This window comes from Tachypleus tridentatus, chromosome 13 (assembly GCF_004210375.1).
Source record: "Tachypleus tridentatus isolate NWPU-2018 chromosome 13, ASM421037v1, whole genome shotgun sequence".
Classification (NCBI taxonomy): domain Eukaryota; kingdom Metazoa; phylum Arthropoda; class Merostomata; order Xiphosura; family Limulidae; genus Tachypleus; species Tachypleus tridentatus.
In genome coordinates this window covers 32,534,647-32,557,522 of record NC_134837.1, presented here as the reverse complement: position 1 = coordinate 32,557,522, position 22,876 = coordinate 32,534,647, and the positions used below count along the sequence as shown (strand labels likewise).

The following is a 22,876-nucleotide window of genomic DNA, read 5'->3' as shown; positions in this document are numbered from 1 at the left end:
GAATACCAACATGGCCCGGTATCCAGAGAAACTGGATAGAAGAAGATGTAAAAGAGAAATGGGTCAGCCACTTTTGAATATTGGTGAGAACAGGGTGTAAACCAACGTGAAGCTATTCCAGGGCCAGTGGAGAACTAAGCGAGTCAGTATAAATAGTGCAGTTTGAGTACTGCTTAGCTTCTATGTGAACCAGGACAAGAGAAATGGTGTATAGGTGAGCAGTCAACACAGAGAGGGGAATTCTGCGCACAACCACCGAACCACAACAAACCATGGCAGAACCCACACAGTCACCTGATTTTGAACCATCTGTATAAACAGGAATGGAAGGATGGTTCAAACGATGTTCAGCAAATAGCAGACAGGTTTTCCAATCAGGATTGTCTACTTTTCTTAGATAACTTAAAAATAGGTCACAACTGGGGACTAAGAAGCCACAATGGGATGGGCTGACCAGGAGATACTGCAATGTTATCCAAGGACAGACCCAATTCATCCAACTGCACCTGGATATGAAGGCCAAAAGGAGCAATGGTAGACCGTCTATTCTGAAAAAGTATGGCACACTGAAAAAGAAAACACAACCCCAAGTGGGATGCTTTGGTAAGGAACAAAGTTTCAAAGCACATAGTAAAGACAGTTGCAAAGAAGGTTCACGAGACTATGCATAAGCTCTGAACTGGGGAAGTGCAGAAAGCCCCAGTTCAGAGGTGAAAACCTTAATGATGAGTAGGATCTAGCATCTTTAAAACCAATGGTCTGGCAGAGCCATTGACCAGTGATCCATAGAGTTTTGATCAAATAAGAGCATGATATATCTTTAGCATGGAACATCGATCTGCTCCCCAAGTGGTGGAAGAGAGGACACAAAGGATGTTCAGTGCTCTTGTACAGTTGACCCATAGCTGCTTGATGTGTGGTATAAAGGTCAGCTTATGGTCAAAGATAAGCCCAAAGAACTTTGTCTCAGGGACCACAGACAGCACAACTTCAACAATGGTGGCAAATGTGCATGCAAACAGTTTTAGAGAGAGAGATGTGGTCCACTTCAGTAAATGACTGAGGGCAGTCTGTACCTGCCACTCAACATACCTCATGTTCAACGACTGACATGAGATGTTAAAGTTGTTGGCACAGAGACCATTTGCAACAGTGAGAGGGAGTTGTTCAGTGATGGAATTAATCTTTATACTGAAAAGTGTGACACTCAGAACACAGCCATTAGGGACTCCAAGTTACTGTAGAAAAGAATAGGAAAATGTTGACAGCACACAAACTTGGAATCTCCTATCCATTAAAAAAATTAATAAAAATGGGCAAATGGACACATAACCAAAATGCCATTGGTTATGTCTTGCAAAATGCCATACCTCCATGTCATATTACAAGCCCTCTCAATGTCAAAGAATATTGATACAAGATGTTGTCGTTTGAGAAAGTCTTCTCTGATTGGCATTTCAAGTCAGATCAGGTGGTACATGGTGGAGAGCTGTTGTTGGAGCCCATACTGGGTGGTGAGAGGAGGAGGTTTGATTTGAGGAACCAAACAAGAGGAGCATTAACCATTCTCACTAAGGTCTTACGGAGACATCTCATCAAAGCAATTGGACAGTAGTTTGGAGAAATCTTGGGATCCTTCCCAGGCTTAGAGAAAGGTAGGACAATAGCCTGGCACCAGGTATCAGGAAAAACATTCTCTTACCAGATCCAGTTAAAAATAATCAGAAGAATAGCATGAAAAGCAGGAGATAGATGGCACAGCATGTCATAGTGTACATCATCAGGTCCAACTGATGTACTGCCAGACCAATGAAGGGACAGTTTGAGTTCCACCAGTGTAAAGGGATGATTATAGTCATAGAGACAATCAGCTCAAACTGAAAGAGGTGATTACTTTGCCCAAGTCTTGATGGCTAAGAAGGTGGGGAAGAAGAGGTAGAAGTGCTAGATACCCAGCAAAAGCTTCCACCTTGAGTACTGGTGATGCTCTGGTTATCAGTTACTTCCTGGCCATCAGAGAGCAAGATCGAGAGGGGGTCAGAAGTATATTGCCCATTGACCATTCAAATCTTGTCCCATATAACTTTGGAAATAGTGGTAGAAGATATGCTGGTTGTGAACTTAATCCAAGATTCCTTCTAGCTTTGACATCTTATCCACTGAGCATGTGCACAGGCCCACTGGAAAGCAATGCAATTTGAAAGTGTGGGATATCTACAGAAAGTTCCCCAGACCCGTCTTTCAGCCTTCTGTGTCACGTGGAGGGCAGGATTCCACCACAAAAGAGGATATAGTGGAAAATGTGTCAAGGTTTTTGGAATACATTGAGCAGTTGTTTGTACAACACAGTCAGTTACTGCTGCCACACAGTCGTCTACTAACGGCTTACAGACTATGGAAGGATCAAGTTCTGTGAGAGTAGCAAAAGAGCCAGTTTGCCTGATCCACCTTCCACCAGGGCATGCAGGTTGGGTGGCATCAACCACAGCCAGTCTCTCTCAAGATTACAGGAAAATTATCATTGCCTCATGGATTATTGGCAACTCTCCATGAAAAATGGGAGCAAATTGAGAGATCAATATCAGTAAAGGACTGACTAGGTGCATGGAAATAAGTAGAAAAACCAGTATTGAAAAGAGAAAGGTTGTGATTAGAGAGCATATGCTCTGCAAAGGGACTCCTTCTATCAATACCAACACTTCCCCATAGGGGATGATGTCCATTAAAGTCCCCCAGGATGAAAAAGGGAAATGGCAACTGTTCAATGAGAGCATCAAGATCTGATTGATCATGTTTCTCTCCAGGTGACAGATAGAGAGAACAAACAGTAATGTTATGACCCAAGGAAACAAAGATGGCTGCAGCCTCCAAGAGTGAGTCAAGTGGCAAAGACAGGATGGACATGTGCTGATCAACCAAAAGTGCCACCTCTCTATGCACTTGTTCATCACACAGGCAATCATTTTTGTACAAAGAAAACCATTGTAAGGTGACTGTATCAGCAGATTTCAGAAATGTTACCTGTAAGGAAAGACATAGAGGATGATAGGAAGCAATCAGTGTTTTGAGGTCATCCAGATTAGAATGTAAACCTCTACAGTTCTATTGTATCAGGATGGCCATTTGTATTTATGTGTAAATGAAGTAGGTAGAGAACCCTTCTGTTTACGACCACGTCTTTTCTTCCTTACTGTCCTTATTCAAGGGAGGTCTATCGACCTTCATAGATCCTGCCCTGGGTCGATAGGGCAGGTCTTTGCTGTTAGAAGGGGATTCCAGTGATTGAGGAAGTGAAAAAGTGATTGTTTTGCATCCTGGGGTAAGAGAAGAAGCTGTATCTGAGAAAATACCTGTACCTGGAGCCAAAGGATATGAATCTTGGGGTTTGTTGGAATGTACGAGGGCTGTTCAAAAAATACGCGGACTGTTTGAATTACGAGGCTCCAGTTGGTTCCAGGGGAATCCGCTTGGTGTCACTAGGCTCGCACAGATCAGCTGATTACAACGCCATTTCGCCATTGCAGATATCTTCATTTGTGTATTAGCTACGCGGTTTTAAGTAAGTGCAATTTTTTTCGTTTGGCGGATTTCAGAATGAATGACCTGAAAGAGCAACGACTTGCTGTGAAATTTTGTGTTAAACTTGGAAAATCTGCAACTGAAACTTTTGCTATGCTTAACACGGCTTACGGTGATGTTGCTATGAAGTGTACTGCATGTTTCAAGTGACATGAACGTTTTAAGGATGGTCGACAGTCCATTGAAGATGATGAGCGTCCTGGACGTCCTTCCACGTCAACTGACGACCCACATGTCGACAAAATCAACACCCTGGTGCAGGCAAATCAACGTCTGACTGTCAGGGAGCTTGCTGAAGAGTGGGGGATATCAGTTGGATCTTGTTACAAGATTTTGACCGAAAATTAAAGATGCACCACTTTGCTGTGAAATTCAGCCCTCGGAACTCGTGAGATTTTGGCCAAACACTCGATCACTGTTCTTCCCCACCCCCTGACTCACCTGACCTTGCTCCTTGCAATTGTTTCTTGTTCCCCAAACTCAAAAGACCCTTGAAAGGAAGAAGATTTGAGACGATTCCCGAGATTAAGGCAAATGCAATGAAGGAGCTGGAGGACATTACAAAAGAAGCATACCAGAACTGTTTCAACAAGTGGAAACACCGTTGGGATAAGTGTGTGCGTTGGGGAGGAGAGTACTTTGAAGGGGTCCCAGACCTGTAACTTCTAAATAAAGTACATTTTGTTTTATGACGTCAGTCTGCGTATTTTTTGAACAGACCTCGTATGTGAAGGACAGAGGTAGGTGTTGAAGTTTATTTATCAACTTCTTTAACCATGGAGGTCAAAAGACTTTTCATTTGTTTGGAGAATGATTCTTTTGTAAGCACAGAGAGATCTGTCTGCACTCCCACTGTAGTCATAGAACAAAGAACAGCAGCATACGTCCAAGATGAGGTGGTGAACAGCAATTTTGAGCCTCAGGATAAGTAACGTTATGAATCGTTTTCAAATGCTGCACCTCTTTTCTTCAAACCATTTAGGGCAAAAATGAAAGTAGGATGGGTGAGAGTCATTGCAACTGATGCAATGAGGGTCCGTTTCACACTCGTAGGCATCATGGTCCTTTCCACTGCAATGAGCACATGTCAAGAAACGACATGACGTCTTCGAGTGACTGAACCACTGACACTGGAAACATTGGAGAAGGTTTGGAATGTATGGCCATACTGTGCAATTAAGATAACCTGCCTTGATGGTGGCAAGCAGACATGGTGACATAAATGCGAGAATAAGAACATTTTTCAGCATCATAATTCCATCTTTGCGAGTGGAGATATGCCTCACTGCAGAAACTCCTTGGGTGGAGAAACCAGCAAGAATTCCCAACTCTGGGATGTTCTTCAAATCCCTCTCAACAATAACTCCTCTTGATGAATTCAAAGCAGCATGAGATGTAACCTCAATAGGTATATCCCTAACTGCCTTTAAATGCAAGAGGAGTTCACCGTGTTGCGATATGTATGTTTCCAACTATGTCACCAGATCAAAGCTTCTTCACTGACTTTGGAGAGCCAGCAAGTCCCTTTAGTCCCCTCTGAATGAAAAAGGAAGACATTTGCCCTAAAGGTTTGTCTGAAAGTGAATGCAATATAAGAAAATGACGTACAACAGGTTGTATGGATGGTGAGAATTGCTGCTCAGAATCTTCAAGATGTGGTTGTTTACCTACAGATTGTTTTTTCACTATTTTATTAAGATTTTTAATTGAATTATCCATAATAAAGAAAGAGAAACTTCGGTGCCACTGACCCTACCCACCATAAAGTCCAATGAGGGGATGCACTACAATGTCAAATAAGGACACTGCAGCAATACCAGGGTTTTGTGAGCACTATACCCAAACACAAGCATCAGATACAATGTCTACAACACCTGTTGAGAACATCCAACAATGGTACTTGGTTGACCATAGCCCAAGTGAACTAGCAGATTGAAGGGGGCCATCTGTCTACAAGAATTCAAGGCCAAAGTGGTGTGTTAGGGTTGGACCCCTCAACCACCAGGATCCTCTCCTCCCTTTCATGGATTGCCACACACGGCAAACACATGAGAAGATGTCTGGATCCCAGAGGAGGTAAAGTGATAGAACAGAACCTTCCCTGGGAGGTCCCCTCACCATGTACTGGAATCCATACCGAGAGGAGTTTCTACAGATGTTATGTGAACGACACCTTCGTTATGTGGCCCCACAGTCATGAAAACTTTCCAGACTTTTTAGAACACCTCAATTCCATAGATAAAAGAATCCACTACACAATGGAAATAGAGGAACAAAACAGTCTGTTGTTTCTTGACATATTCATCAGCAAACAAGCAATACAAATAACCAAAAAATGTATACAGAAAACCCACCCACAAGGACAGATACCTACACTTCCAGTCCTATCATCCAACCTTGATAAAACGTGGTATAATCTAATGCCTAAACAAGAGAGCAGAAAACATTTGCGATAAGACATCTATTGAAGCAGAACACCAAAAGATCATAGAGAGTTTTAAACAGAATGGTTACACCTCCTCCTTCATCAAAAACTCCTTGAAGAAGACCACAACAGAAAGAAAAGATCAGAAAGTTACCACCATTTACCTACCATACCTACAACATTTCAATGAAAAACTCAAATGCACAGCCACAAAATTCAACACAGAAGTCTGGTGGAAATCCTACAACACCTTAAGGTCCATTCTGGTAAAAAACAAACAGTGACCTACCAAAGAGAATCTCAAAAATGTCATCTATGAAATTCTGTGCTCCTGCAAGGATACATACATTGGAGAAATGGGAAGAAAACTTGCAACAAGAATAAAAGAACATAAAGATAGTACAAGACTCATGAAAACACAAAATTCAGCCATTGCAGAGCATGCCACACCAACTGGACACAATAAACTGGGAGAAAACTAGAATCATTGACATAGACAAATTTTGGAAGACAAGAAAAAACAAAGAATTATTTTATATTAATACTATTAAGCCTTCACTAAACAGAGATTCCAGATTAGAGGTAAGTAACCTGTGGCTGCCATTGGTTGAATCTATAGGCAATCTTTCCTCAAATCAGAAACAGTAATAATCCAACCAATCATAACACGTTCTCTACAGTCCACCAAGACACTATAAAAAACCAACACCTTCACACACTGGCTTGAAGATGAAAGGCAGAAGACTTTTGAAATGTTGTCCTCTACACTTGTGTCCCCACAGCAGGCAGTTGCTGTCCATTCTACAAAGTTTCATCACTGATACACTGCTTTAATGTATCTTAATAAAAACTGGTAAGATTTTCGAGAAACATTACAAGTATTTTGTAAACAAAGAATGAGATTGTTTAAATTAAGTATTTGGAATGAAGATCTATTTTTTGTATTGTAGTTATTTTTGCTCAGACTCTGAATATTTCAAAGTATTTTCATCAATGTGTCATGCGTGGAAAGGTTTACAATTAAAAATACAAAATTGTACATACCTTTTAATATTTTGTTGAATAATCTTAAAAATCTTTTCAGTTTCTATTCCTAATTTTAAGTTCTTACTTTATGTTTAATTTCCCTTTCTCATTATTACTTATCTCGACACACATTAATGGTCATTCTTGGGGTTTTATTCGGGAGTGACAATTTTGGGACATTTGCCTACTACGCTAAGCCTAATAAAATGAGACAACCTAAATTCTATTTTAAAACCTGGTTAAACATTTCTAATATGCAATTTAAATAACTAATACACAATTACCTAAGACACAGAAATGATAAAATTTAATTTTCTATCTAACTAACATATTTATAGGTGAGTATTAACGCTAAAATGCTAGTGAAGACAAGCAGCAACAACAAAAATGTTTCACAAGTTCTCAATGGAATTTTTTTATACCAATTTTAAAGTAACTATTTGGAAATAGTATTTTGAAATGTGTTTATTCTATTGATTACAAACATACAGCTCAACTTAGTATAAATGGCTCAGAAATCGATATGCATGATTATAGAGCAAGTGGTTAGCATCAGTTAAGAATTCCAAAAAACTTATTTCTCTTTCCTCCAAATGTGCCATACAGAACTTGAAAGAAGAAAGTGTTTACATAGTAATTAACTTAACTTTCTGTGTATAGAAGGTGTAATTATTCAAGTCGTTCTCAAAATAAAAAATCCAAATTTTAAACTTTGTAAGTAGCTAACTAATGTTGTGCATCAAACTGACACTTATGAATTTTTCTTTGAGGTTATTTTTGAAAAGAAATTAAAACTTAAATAAATCTTTGAAATAATGTAAATTTTAATGAAAATTTCATTATTATACATTGATATTAAGATTGCTTAACCTAGTTTTGAATGTAACAAAATAAGGTCTCATGACATGCACACAGTACAGGGGTGACCACAATCACATGGACCTATGCTGTAGGCAACATTATGTATTGTTTATGTTTTAAAAAAAAAATCAGTTCACATATTAATCTCATAAAAAAACACAAAATTTTAGGTGCTGTGACTTTTAATTACTTTATATTATGTAATCATCAATTTAGATGGAAATAATATACTTAAAAACTACACAGTTAATAACTTTATAAAGTTTAACTCCTTTTGAACCACTGTGCAGTGCTATCACAAACTTTTCACCTACAGTTTAAAGAAAATTAATTTAAAATGAAAATAAGTTATATTTAATTATTAAAAAATAAAAAAGATCTATTATATTAGAATTTCAAGTTTGGGGAACAACACTGACAACTTGAGAACTGCTTAAACAATTGAAGAAAGGGAAAAGTGAGAAACATTTCTAACTACATTGACTGTTTTGTAAATAAACAGTTAGCATTTGTAAGAGATTTTCTCTACAACCGACATCAGTTACTCTTTTATAAGTATAAGAAATTTGAAATTAAAATCAGCTCTTACAAATAACTATAGTTGAACTTGAGGTCTTTAAATTAAGCCATCGAAATACATTTGCCCAAGTTAGTCAAATCAAATTATATTTTTTCTGGCATTTATAGATAAAAATATAACAAATTAATACCAAGTTCATTAAAAATAAATTGATAGCTATACAAGGCCTAAAATAAGCATTTACAGTAAACATTTTGTGGCTAATAAAAAAAGTTGTATCTTACTATAAGATGATCCAACGTGTGTGTGCGTATTCATCTACATTAGTATTAATCATCCAGATGGTGGCTTGATTATCACAATTTTTGGCATGATAAATAGAAACTGTCCAACTGTGTATGTGGCCTATATTTTTTTAGGATTTTTATATGAGAAGGGAAATAAACTTCTCAAAATAGGTACATTTCCTCTTTTTATAGACTATTTGGCTTGTAACCTATAGTTGGCTGCTTCAATTACTGTAACTTCTTGTATAGTAACTGAAAACTGTTCAACACCATACAAGGGTTAATTTACTTTATGATTATTGTCTGAACAAAAACACCTTGATTGTTAACATTTTCCTACATTGAAGTTACATTGCCAATAATAATTACATTCCACTAACAACACAGCTATTCTTTAAGATGACTTTACCCAGTTAAGCATGTGTCTCACATGCTCCAGTCTTTTATATGCTCTTGGTAATATCTTAACCCTCTTCAATGTGCCCTCTATCCTAATACTCTATATAAGCACCTCACTTAGTTAATGTAGTCACTTTTGTTAGGACTTAGCTCTTAGCAGGGAGGCAGGGCAAGAGTGTGTTAGCAGAGGTAAGTTTTATTTAGAATACATTTTCACTTTAAGAAAATGTTATACTTCCAAAATATACTTACCATCCACTGACATACCATATTACATCCAGCACAGGATGCTCTTTTTCTGGAACTGAGTTCCTGTATCAAGGGTTGTATGGTATACGAGTAATCATTATAGGCCAAATGCAACCAGATATACATCCTATATCCCATATTTGTGGTTAGGGCTATTGGATTGCACCGTTATAGACACACACACATGTACATAAGTTTGATTAGTATCACAACTCATAGCTATTAAATGATTGATGCATTTAGCACCAGCTACCAACAGAATCAAAAGAATGCAAGTTGTACTAAAGTGGATAAACTTTCTCCCACACTTGAAGAAGTTTAAAAGGCAACACTCCAGGTTCAGAATTTCAAGATCATGTATGCTGTATATAGAGGAACAGAATTCTTCCTGTCTGATATTACGAATATTCATTCTCACTCCCCATTTCAGTGGGCAAGAAATATTCCATTTGCTCCTGAAATTATGGAGAGAGTGCAGAACCTGTGTTCAACCAAGATTCTAGGATGAAACTACTTTATGCTGAGAATTATGAACAATTAGTGGACCTACTTCTATGAAATATATACAAAATCAACATTGATCAAAGAGAAGGGCCATATACTCTCCTAATCAGATAGTGTGGTGTCAAATCTGAACTTAAATTACAAAAAGGCTCCCACAGAAGCTAGTTCTACTTCTAGGGACCCAGGGTGGAGAGTTTGTTTTCTTTTCCAAGATGAACAGAACACACACACATTCTGTAGGAAAAGCATCTGTCCACCACCAAAACAACTGCAAATTTAGTATAGTAAGAATTCCCTAGCCCCATTAGTAGAATCAAGGAGATAGTGCATATTGAGGAGTCCTGAAAAAAAAGTACTCTGGAAACAGTATAATTAATAGGTAAAACTAGTTCTTTAAATTTTTAAAAACAAACTGATCCAGATTTATTCAATCTGATGATTGGCAGGGACAGGCAATTCCCTTTTGCTTTACTTTTGATAGTTCATGAGTGGTGGTCCATGATATAATAATACCATGTGGTAAGCACCTAGATGGTCTTATGGAACACCTCAATTCTACTAATTACAACCAGTAGTATGAATGGTCAAATTGATTGTTAATGTTAAACTGGACTGAGAGAAGCACACCTGTCTCGGTAACACTCTCCACAAAAGACAATATGCTAAATCTGCTGAGTTATAACTTAAAAGATACCTCAATTGTAAAGACCAGAATGTACAAAATGAATATTTGAAAACCCACCTCTGGAAATTATGAAGATTAAGGGAAACTGAAGGACCCCAATAAAAAGACAATCATCACAAAAGTAGGTAAAGTGGGTCATATAACACTTCCAGGCCAAAACAAATTATCAGATTACAACTGATTGCAGAGGTGAGAAATAGATGGCAAAAAATGTATCTCAAGAGAGCTAGTATTGGTATTAAAACTTTTATTACAATAAAGTAGAGAACAATGTTTCAACCTTCTTCGGTCACCTTCAGATCTTGAGATACATTTTTGCTTCAAGTGAGTTTTTCATCATCAGGAGATGGCAAAAGAACTGCAGAGATGGATGTATCCCCTTCACAGCTGTCAGAGACTTAGAAAGAAAGAACCTACCAGGATATAGCAGGATCTAATGGGTGATAGAATGTTATATAAACATGCCAACAACTATCTTATTACATCAACATGTCAATAGCCAAAAAATAAGGAAGGAAGAGAAACTAAATAGCCACCCCCCCTCTACCAACAAGGGAGAAGTAGACTCAGAGGGGACAAGGAAAAGCCCCACAATCTCACAAATCCAAACAATTAATAGAAGAAAAGGAGTAGGATTCAAATTGGACCAGTGAAAAGCTAACAGAGCAAAATACCAGAAAACGGAATCCTAATTCTCCTCAGGATAAACAAAAAAGCTAACTTCAGAAACCCTAAGAGAAAACACTCTAACCCAAATTAATGTCTCCAGCTCTGTGAATAAAAATATAGACAGTTGTAACTGAAAATACCCCCCCTCCAACCACAGAAAGATGCTAAATAACAGAGGAGTACAGGAAGTTGGATTAGCTACTGTGCTGGCAACAGTAATATGGGAATTCATACCCATAAATATCACACATAAAACTTAGTGTTATACATATATATATATTTAATTATAATTATACTGAAATCCACAAGGGGGCTCAAAAACTGCAATCCATAATGGTATGAATCATAACACTTTGTCAAAGAACACCATGACCAACACTTTGTCAAGAAAAAGTGATTACCAAAGTGAAGTGCTTATAAACAGTACCAGTATAGAATGTGCATTTACAAGGGTGGAGACATTTCCACTTCTTCAATAGGCATAAGCAGTTACTCAGTTAACTGAATCAATTATTACCATCTACAAGATGTATTTAAGGATTTAATAACAAAAGAAAAAAGGGAAACATTATCTGGCATTGTCCTTTAGAGTGTTTGCTTCTTTAACAGGTACACTTAGTTTTTCTTTATTTACACTTAAAATTATTTAGATTTAAAAAATAAACACTGATGTACAATGTATAGTTACAACAGATGGCACTCTGTTAACTATTAAAATAAAAATAAAGTATACTTACAGCAATAGTCACTTTTCCAAGAATTTGTTCTGGAATTCTACCAGCTTTTTTTAACACCAAATCAAGTGAGCCTCCATCCTGTAGTCAAGAAAAAGAAAGTGAGGTTTTAAGTTTGTATGACATTTGCTGAAATCAATAGCATGTGATAAGTTCCTCTTACTATTACTATTTGATCAAAAACAAAGTTGTGAGAGATGAGATGTTTAGATATTTCAAGGTACAAATTTAGTGATGTGCTGATTTGTTTTAAAGGTGATCATCACAGTTTTCTGCTGCATTTATTTCTATTATTTTTTTTTACAAGTAAATTATTACATCATAAAATTTTATACCAAACAGAACCCTCCAGTTTTCACAGTTCTTTTCCTGTAATTTCTCCTGATGATATCAATGTATATGAAAACTAATTATCCCATACTTAAATTGCTATTTCAGATAAAAAAAACAAACACTGATTTCTTCAATAACAAAAGTACTACTATAAAAATCAAGTTAACTGTGTATTTTTCACACTCCCCTTTCTTAATTTGTCTACTCCATTACTGAAATAATTTTTAAGCCTATTGGTTTCCAATGCCTCACTGGCTTTTAAACAGTAACTTTGAAGTATTAAATTGATACATAAACAGTGTTTCATAAACTCTTTTACCTCTTGTTGTCCAGCCCAAATGAGTTTTGGTGCTGAACAAACAGTTCCTTAGACAGCAACTTGTAAACAACAAGTGACAAATCTAAAATACTATCACTATCTTACATATCTATGACTTCAAGCTGCAATGAAAAAATTAAGAGACATGTAGAAAAAAAACACTAGATGCAGTTAACTTGATTTTTATATCAATATTTAGGCCTATTGATCTTCAATGTCTCGCCAGCATTTGGTGTTTAAACCACAACAGAATAATTCCAGATAATTATGAAGTGTTATTTTATAAAACAGAAAAAGCCTTTGTAGATTTTTTTTTGTTATCTCTGAAATGTCTGCTATAAAATATTACGACAATGAAATATTTTTCCACTGAGAAATCAATATATATCAGAAGTCAGATGTTATAAAAACACTTCCTATTTCAAAGAATCTCTTCATTATAAAATTTACTTATATCAAAGTCAAACATTTAGTATACTGTATTTACATTATAACAGACAAATTTCAGAAATCATTGTCCACTCACTGATTTTGTATTTAGAATTTCATTACTTATCTCATGTGTTACATATATTACACCTCAACATTGATGTAAAAAAAAATATAAATATATATATTTTCTGCACTAATTCTGCAAAATGTTGAAGTGTTACAATATTTAAGTTTATATGATTTTAAATAAAAACTTCAACAAGATTACACTCTTCTGACATTAGAACAATGATTTTTAATTTACTTAAGATATTTGTATTGGTGGTATATAAATGAATTATTATTTACTGTTATACTTTGCCAATACTATTACACCTACATGTTTACTGCACATTTTCATTGATGAAACCTATTATAAACATGAAAAAACAAACAAAAGAAAACAAATGCTAATACACTATTTAAGTTTTAATTTTAAAAACACCTTTTTGATCTCACTTTATAAACCACAGAGAAGCATATTTTATTTTTCTTTAAAAAAATATAATGAAACTTTACTCGTATTTTCTGAGGTAATGAGCAGTTTAGAGCTATAATACAATATTTAAAGGATTTACCATATACTCCATACAAATGTTAATTTCTCCATCGCTGTAAAAAGCTCCATAAGATCCAACAATGTGAGGAGAGTTGCAATCATGTAACACTTTCAATTCTCGTAAAATCTGTGTTCTAATTGCTGGCTTTACTTCTAAATGAATAAGCTGGTGTGGTAAAAATGTACATGCTTTGATTAATATTTTCAGAAATCCACAAATATCAAACACAATATCTCACAACAAAAGTTAAAAAAAGACTCGGCATCTCACTGAATAATTCTGTTAACAGGTGTTTACATAAAAAAAATTACACAATTATTAGCACAATTTTAGAAAATGAATGCTTAATGCTCAATGGAAATTAAGAATTATTTCACTATACTTAACCCTAAAAGAATCATATTCAATGATCTAGCCTTTATAACAACTAACTTAAGAAATAAATGCACTGTATACAGTTGTATGAATTACTTTTCCCCATTTTCAAGTAACCATTTCATTAAACAGATATTCATTATTTATACTTGTTATGTATGTACCAGAGATACCATGAAATAAACTTCTTGATATTACCTTGAAAATATATGTAAGAGAATATCATTATTCCCTTCCAACCTAAGTTCCAAAATCAAAAAGAAAATTAACAATTAAAGCTACTTGTCACTTTCCCTAAAGAAAGGTTAATTATTAATAGTATTTATTTCATTCTAAGTCAAAAACATAAAAGACAAAGTTGTTTACCTTTCTAGCCATTATAAGGCCACTTGGGCGATGTACAACCTTAGTGACAACTCCCCCATTACCAGCTCCAAGCTCTCCCAAGTTCATTAGATCTTCACTGTTTAACTCTTTTACTTTCTGCTTCTGAGTCAAAAAAGCTTCCAATCGCTTTCGCTGTTGGTGATTTATGTCCAACCCCTCCAAAGACTTTCGTAGCACCTCCAAGTTTGTGTTACCTGTTGTTTTTCTGTGACAAAATATCAAATTATTTATTACATATACATATTAAATATACATATATATTTCTGTGCACATATACATTTTTATATCCAATTAACCTAACTTGATTATAAAGATCTTTTCTCAGTACACAATATTTTTTTATACAAGTATATAATGAATAGAATTACAACTAACAGAAAAACACCTCCACCAAAATAAACCCTGTGTACAGAAATTAGATACTTGCTACTATTATTTACACTTCTTTCAGTCACCAGAAGCCCTTCTATAATTAACAGGTTCATATTTGCTATTCTATTACTCAATACTGTCAAAATTGTGAAATATTTGTGTTTGTCCTATAAGCTACTCAGACTATTTATTAATAGATACTCTGTTGTTATTGGTAGGTTGTGTCGTTACTTCCAACATGTGTTATCAACGACAAGGCCTGAGTATGATCTCGCCCCTTTCACCAGTACTCAGTCATCACTACCCAGAACATTTCAAAGTTAATATCCTCAAAACAGTCAGTCTACTACCCAAGAACACACTTAGTCATGTTGGTGATATATTTATTACATGGTCAAGAGCTAAAACCAACATTCAAGAATTCATGAACTAACTGAACAGACAACACCCTATGATACAGTTTACAATGGAAATATATCACAAACTCCCATTCCTTAACATTATGGTTATCAAGATATAACAGAGAAACTTATATGAGACCCACTAGTATGGACAAACTGTATTTGATAAACTGTAAAACAAACCACCTTGAAAGTGTAATACATGTGTTTAACAGACTAGTCCCCAGAATAAATAAAATTTGTAACACCAAAGTAACTAAGAAGATAGAATAAACACATCACTACAATGCTCCTAAACGATGGACATCCAGAAACACTTAAGGTATATAAACAGAGAGTAACAGAAAAGAAATGACAGATACACAGCAATATTCTTCTATGTCAGAGGTTTTTCGAATATACAAATGGAATGTATAAATCACATCAAACAAAAGCAGAATTTATGAGAAACATAATAGGTTGTATATATGAAATTATCTAAAGACAATGTAGAGAAAAAACATCTTTTACAACATCCTTTTTGCATTCAACTACACTGAAAAAGCAAAAAGATCATCAAAAGGTTGAATTCAGGAGCGTAGCAGACATAGAAGTCTTAATAACACTGATCTATTTGTAACAGCCTTTAATAACAGAGAAGACCATAAATAAACTAATAGGATATTAACCACGTGAAAAAAAAACAGATAATAGAAACCTTTTACATACACCTAGCTGATAACACTTCAACCAACCCAGCATAGATAACAACAGCTCAGCAACCAAAATGTAGGATAAAACTAGTATGCAGTTAATACCTAGTTATACATAAGTGTAGAAAGAACATAATAATTGATAGAATTAGGTGGCCATTTAGACTAAACCATGACAACAATTGATGTTTCATTGCCTTAACCTTACCATAAATGATCAGTATTACATTATTAAAAACTCAATCGTGATAAACTATTAAGCCTTTGATGATCCCGTTTCAGAGATGTATGAAGAAGTGTGTTACATCATCAGTCAGATACCATACACCCAGCCAAGTCTTTTCCTCAAATAGTTGATATTTATTTAAACAGATACACTAGTTTCATGGGACCCTGAAAGCTACGAGACATGTAAGCAAGTACAAAAAAAAAAAAAAAATTGAAAAGAGGTGAACGAATAACAGACTGGAAACAAAGCAATAACAATAACAAAGAATCATCATATGATAATCCCAGGTGAATACTCATATAGTAGTTTACCCTTTCTAGTGTGTGCAACTGCTAATAATATTTCTTCAAGGAGGTAAACCTTTATGATAAATCTAGCCATATCTGGTCATATCTAATACTTATTTAAATCTCAAACTGTAGTATGCCTTGTAAATATACAAGTTTTAACATGTCAGCAAGTGTCAACATTCCTGTTTTGGAATAGCTTTGAAATAGTTGGTAAGTTGAAAGTAAAAAGCAAGCAGTGTGGCTTTGTAATTTCAAGTGGTTGCCAAAGTGAAAGGGAAACTTCTACACTTCAATTGCAAATCACCCCAAAAATGAGAGCAAATAAAATTGGCAACAACCTTCAAAATTAATTCAATATAAATTGAAATTACTGTTTTTGTTCTGTCCAACAGATAGCTATGTTAGTCTCGAAATATAGAGGCCAAGAGCTGGAGGAAGGAAGATAAGCAGAAAAAGAGACTGTAGGCATGATTATGAACAAAATTAAGCTTATTCCATATGTAGGTCCAGTGGTTGATTAATGCGAGTTGGCTAAAAAAAAAAAACAACAACAAAAGTTGTACATAAGTTACAAGACAGAAAAGTTCATGTAGGTCTGTAAGCATCACCTGCCCTTTTAGTATGACCATAGAATTCAGCAGTTATCTAAAAGTTTCTATGCAGGTGTTAAACCTTTCATCTAAAGTGTACTCTTGCAAACACAACTAAAAGATATTCAACACTATATAAAATAAAAAGCAAACAAATTCTGAACTTTTCATAGCGTTGTTTTAATTTCCATCTCTTTCAAAATGAGGATTGAGGCATGGTAATAACATGGGTAAAAAATTAAGAGCGAGTAAGACTCGATAGAACTGAAGCCAGAGCAAATTAGGGAGATTTAGGGTTTTCTCTTCTACATGATATTTTGCATAATCATATATTTTTTACTGAAATAAATATGGAAAAACTTATCAATGTTTAACTTGGATGAAAAAATATATATTGCAAAATAACCAAACATTCATAAAAAAAAATTAAAAACTTAATTTCTCCATATTTTTCTCCCAGTTCCTCTGTCCTTTTTTTATTGAGCTTATATGCACATGTAAATAGTAATGCTGCAAATTAAAAGTTTAAATATAGAATAAACTGACTTATAATAAAGGTTAGTCAGGCCTAAAAAGGTCAGTCTTATGAATACAATGTTAGTGATTAATATTGTTAATGAACTAAATCATCACAGTAAAAGCTTTTCTTGGTCAGCTCTACAATATAAAACAAATTTTCATTTCCAGCCTAACTAAAGTATAGATAATTTTTCTGTAATTTTATTAAAGCCTCTTTCATTTCAAAACATTGATTACATATATGATAGGTGTTGCACATTCCCTTAGGGTAAAATATGCTTATTCTATATATAGTGTCAACTGAGACTAAAGCAAAAAATAACTATCTCTTTCCATTGTTACAATAGTTTCTGATCCATAAGTACATGCACAGTCACTTTTTAAAATAAATACATGCATTTATCCATTATTCACATAAACTCATCCTATTTTTCAAGAATAAATGTATAACACAGCAGAAATTACAGTGAATTAAGAACTGGTGGAGTATAACAAAGACATATGATACAGAACTAAAGCATAACACTATTTTCCACTTAAAATGCAAAGTTTCTAGATCACTAATAAAAGAGGTAAAAATGAGCCATTATATTTGCCAAATATGGTTACTCAACCAATTTTAAACTATACTTCAGAATTGGCCAGAAAATTACAAAAATGGAAAATATGGATTTTTACATAAATGGGTGTAATGTGATACAAATTTTCTCCTAAATAGTTCTCAAGCTTGCAGCCCATTGCAGTAAAATAGCTGCAGAGAAAAAAAAAAAAAAAAAGTCACATTATTTGACTAACTTTTATAAAATGATCTTTTGATGACTTATTCTGGAATGAAGATAACTTACAAAATGATAGAAAGAGACAAAATGTATTAGGCGAAATGTGTGTAAACTAAGAAGACACCTGCTTTATTTTCAAGAAATTATCAGAATACCTTGATGTCTTATAACTTTTGTGTGGCAAACATAAGCATTCTAATTCAAAATATTCACAATTTTAACAATGTCTGATTCATATTTGCATAATTTGAACATGTGCACAAAGATAATACATTGTTTCATATCAATTCAACTAAACATATTTTATATCTGACTTGAAATGTTTGTGTAACCAATCTATCATTAATGGTTATTTCAGACGTGATCATCTGTAAGAAAATCACCATTCATATAACACATATCACCACCATACATAAATGACATAATACACGTGTTAGTAACTCATTATTATATACCTTACAATATTCTCTTCAAAAGCCTAAGCCACTAGGCACAAGTCAAACTACAACATTATAATTCAACAGATGATGATTACTGCTGAACTTGATTGCTTATTGTTGATTTGGTCTTCCAAGAGAGATACATAAACACTTTTTATCTACCTTAATGGCAATCACATAAACAGAACCATTGTTGAAAATATTATTCTTATATTTCAGGAAACTCCTGGTTTATTCATTTTACATTATTCAATACTTAAAAAACAGTAGTTTTAGTCAACATTACAAAAGATTTTAACAACTTATAACAGAAAAAAATAAACCTTTTTTCTTATATAAAACTCAAAATAACACTGCATGTTTAAGCCACAAAATGTAGAACAAGCAAATTCCAGATAAACAACTTTCTTTAACAGTACAAATTAATAATGGTTGTACTTAAATATCTTCAAATCTTCTCAGAGATATGACTTAATTCATTTTTAAACAAAAATGTATCAAAAGTAAATATTATAAAACTTACTCATTGGTGTCAGTGGGGCTTGGCTGATCAACTGGAGGTAATTTCAAATTAAATTTGTTCTTTCCTATATTTGTTGACATTGTATGTATTCTTACTTTGCCAATCTAAATTTGGAGAATGTTAGAGTTATATTATTTATTTAATGTAAACCTTTAGCATTAAAAATGAAAAACTACCAATTCATTGATCACAAAAAAACATTAACAGGTTAAACACAAGACAATCATGTTGTAAGTTCAAAACTGTCCAACAATTGCAATATCGTGTCAATGTCACGAAATACTGAATCAAATTTAACCCTTATCAACGTACCTCGTGTCCACATGAATCCCAATGACTCTTTGTTCTATATCTTTTTACATAAACATTACAAATTTATACAAGTTCATATAACTGTCAAGTGTAAACCCTGGATTAATACAACACGATTGTTTTCAAAACAGGCAGACAGAGTAGATATTGTTTAAAATTTATCTGGGGTCCCTGTGGACCTTCATACTATAATTGACTACCACTATATAAGTAGTTTACCCTATAGCATACAAAACTAGTTTCTAAATGTTAATTTTGCTACACAAGCTGTTACACAAAGTAGTACAGTATCACTTCAACTGTTTGTTTATAACATCATTGTGGTAAGCATGTATGTGCATCACATTCCTCAATGTGTTCTCAGTCATTACTGCATATAATGCCCGATGCTAATTGTTGTATATAACCTGCTTATTGGATTTTCAATCAATAGCCTACTACAATAATGCACCTATTCTGGGATATGGTCACACCCAAGGTTACCCACAATGAACACATTCAGTTTTCTTTGAGTTTAATTTTCCATTATTGTAGTAATTTCACCATATATTGATGGATAATAATTTGAATATAGGAGTATAATAAAATTCAGCATTTTTTTTAATATGTTGTTTGCAGAGGGAATGGTTTAATATTACTTATTTATATACTGGGAACAACGTAATTTTGACAACATATTTCCTCTAGAATACAGGGTGGACCGTAAGTCGCTACCTATCCATATGTTATTATATTCAATAATACTAATGATGAGTTGAAGGCAGCTGTTACCACAGCATTTGGAACAATAACCCCTGCTATGTTGAGGAAAATGTCTCGCAGAACATGGCGTTGCATAATATTATGCAGCAACAATGAGGGACAGCACACAGATACACTGGATACATAAGATATAAGGATGGGTAGGGACTTACGGCCCACCGTGTACATATATTTTAATGTTGTTTACATTGCATGTTAACCCTAATAAAACTTGTAATGAAAATGATTTTTCAAATTTCAATCCAGAGCTTACTATAATAATATGATACTATAATAGTGTTAAAGAAAAGTGTGGCTCTGTATTAAAATATGAGCTAGATTTTGTTGTAGTTGAGAATATCAAAGATTGAACCCCATTTTGGTTTCTATTAGTTGATACAAAGAGAAAAGGCTTTTAGTGGAAATATGTTTTGGACCACCTAATGATACTGATGAAAGTAGTGAGAAACTTTATAAGGAAGTTAAGATTTCAACTGTTAATGAAGTTAGAAGTTATGGGTAATTTTAATTTCAGCCATACAGATTGGAAAATGCTAGAGTCAAGCTGTGAGGGAGAAAGGTTTCTGTTTCAACATTGCTTTTTATGTTATTGCTTTTTATAACATTATGTTATGTTAACTTTGTGTTGGGTGTTCCACAATGCAACTTTCAAAAGCGTGTTGATGAGGGAAAAATTCTAGTTAAAAAATAATAGTATCAAACTACTACAACAATTAAGTTCTGGGGCTTCCTTTTGAAATCTATGATGAAACTTAAATGCATATCCACAACCTGAATAATTAGCTCCATTATCTAATACATTATACATACACTGTGAATAGTGTAATTTAATTTAACAAGTAAGGCTTACACTCTCCAGCTGGCTTACTAGCATAGATATAAATATTACTATGAATTTAACAATTAACCCTGAAGAGTCTGATGTGTAGTCTAATCATTATTACACTATAGTCTAGAAACCTACAGTTTATATGACTATCTTAAACTTAAATTTGTTTGCTCTCTAGCTAACATTGTATTTACACACCGTCAAGAAGTTTATTTTAAAAAAAGTATTTAAATTCAAATAATGAAAAAGATTAACTTGTTTAATATTTACAGTTTCAAAATTAAATGACCTGTGAATATTATGATATCAGTACATGTATCATTGTAATTTGTATGACCTGTCATAAATCGTTAATCGAATTATTACTTGAAAGTTGAAGTGGGAATAGGGTTAAAGCCGAAATATCGCAAAATAAATTTAGTAGGAACGTAAAAAGCATTTTCATTCAATTATTAAAAAGTTAACATGTTTATATATTTATGTGAATTCAAATCTTTTTCTTAAAACTAACATAGAATTTTTTTTGTCAATAACATTCTGTTATTTTAAGTCGCAATTACAATTTACATTGCTTTACTTTTAACTTACGTTTTACTCTAGCAAATATAACTTACTGAAATTAATATATTGCTGTGATGTCTATTGCTAACTCACTCGTACAACTTACAAGACAAGCTGACAAATACATGATTACCTTTGTATTATATGCTACGATGAATTTTTCGACTTCCTAATATTTTATATTTTTCACGTACTAGTATTATTCCAGCGATTACTGTTAGTGTTAATGACTTTATAAGTTATAACATAAGAATCACAGACTAACAGTTAACCTAAAACTAGGGGATCGTTTGCTAAATTTCTAAAAGTATTTATGTTTGAAAATTTTGTAAGTTTTTTTATAACATTGACTTAATCTCTCATACATTTCTTGTGATGAAACTATAAATGATAAATTAAATTAAATTAATACATACATTTTATGCATCGATGCAGAAAGATTTTATTTTTTCAATAGCTCTCATCATATTATTTTCGATCGGAGTCTCAAAGTCTCAACCTTACCGTCCCAGTTCTTTTATAATATTTTTCCTTACAGTTATAATTTCTCATAATAAAAACAAAGAACGACAGAGAGCCGCTATTCGTCACAAGAAAACCAGCTATTTCTCGAACAATCACTTAAAGCTTATTTATTGGTTGACAACTTTATCTCATATAATATAATGGAATTTATCAATAACTGATTTGAACTCCGATTTTCCTTCTGTCTTCTGTTCTAGTATAAGTTTCAAGTGGCACCAACTTAAATTGAGGCATTAATTATAATTCACAAAAGTAAGCAATCAAAATAATTTATTTTACGTCCCTCTCAGAAGCTTATTATCTTTAGTTCACTGAAAATAAACAAATTAGCCACCCTCTTCTTTACTTAGGTCTGTCATGGCCTGGTGACTTGGGCGCTCGAGTAGCATTCTGTGGGCCTCGTACTTGAATCACTGAACGTACTCGCCTTTCCAGTTGTAGGGGCATTAAATGTGACGGTAAATCCCAGTATTCGTTTAGAGTAGCTCAAGAGCAGCAGTGAACAATGATGACTATACGTGCCTTCCCTTCAGTCTATCACTTCTGAACTAAGGACACGCATTGTAGATAGTCCTTAAGTAACTTTTCGCTGAATTCAACAAACAAACAATTTTTTATTTAAAAGTGAAAGTAATCATGTGACTCAGTTTAACTTCGAGGCATCCAATT

The 22,876-nt window shown here is 34.0% G+C and overlaps 1 protein-coding gene across 1 annotated transcript in view; it reads right to left on the bottom strand.

The window, feature by feature from the left end:
• LOC143239837 (dual specificity mitogen-activated protein kinase kinase 1-like) overlaps positions 1–21,968 on the bottom strand; it is a 47,092-nt gene extending 25,124 nt beyond the window's left edge. Inside the window, 5 exon segments of the mRNA XM_076481397.1 lie at positions 11,942–12,019; positions 13,640–13,786; positions 14,363–14,588; positions 19,219–19,322; positions 21,816–21,968. Of these exon segments, the coding sequence (XP_076337512.1) occupies positions 11,942–12,019; positions 13,640–13,786; positions 14,363–14,588; positions 19,219–19,298 (531 nt within the window). The 5' untranslated portion in view covers positions 19,299–19,322; positions 21,816–21,968.
• Positions 21,969–22,876: the final 908 nt, after the last annotated feature.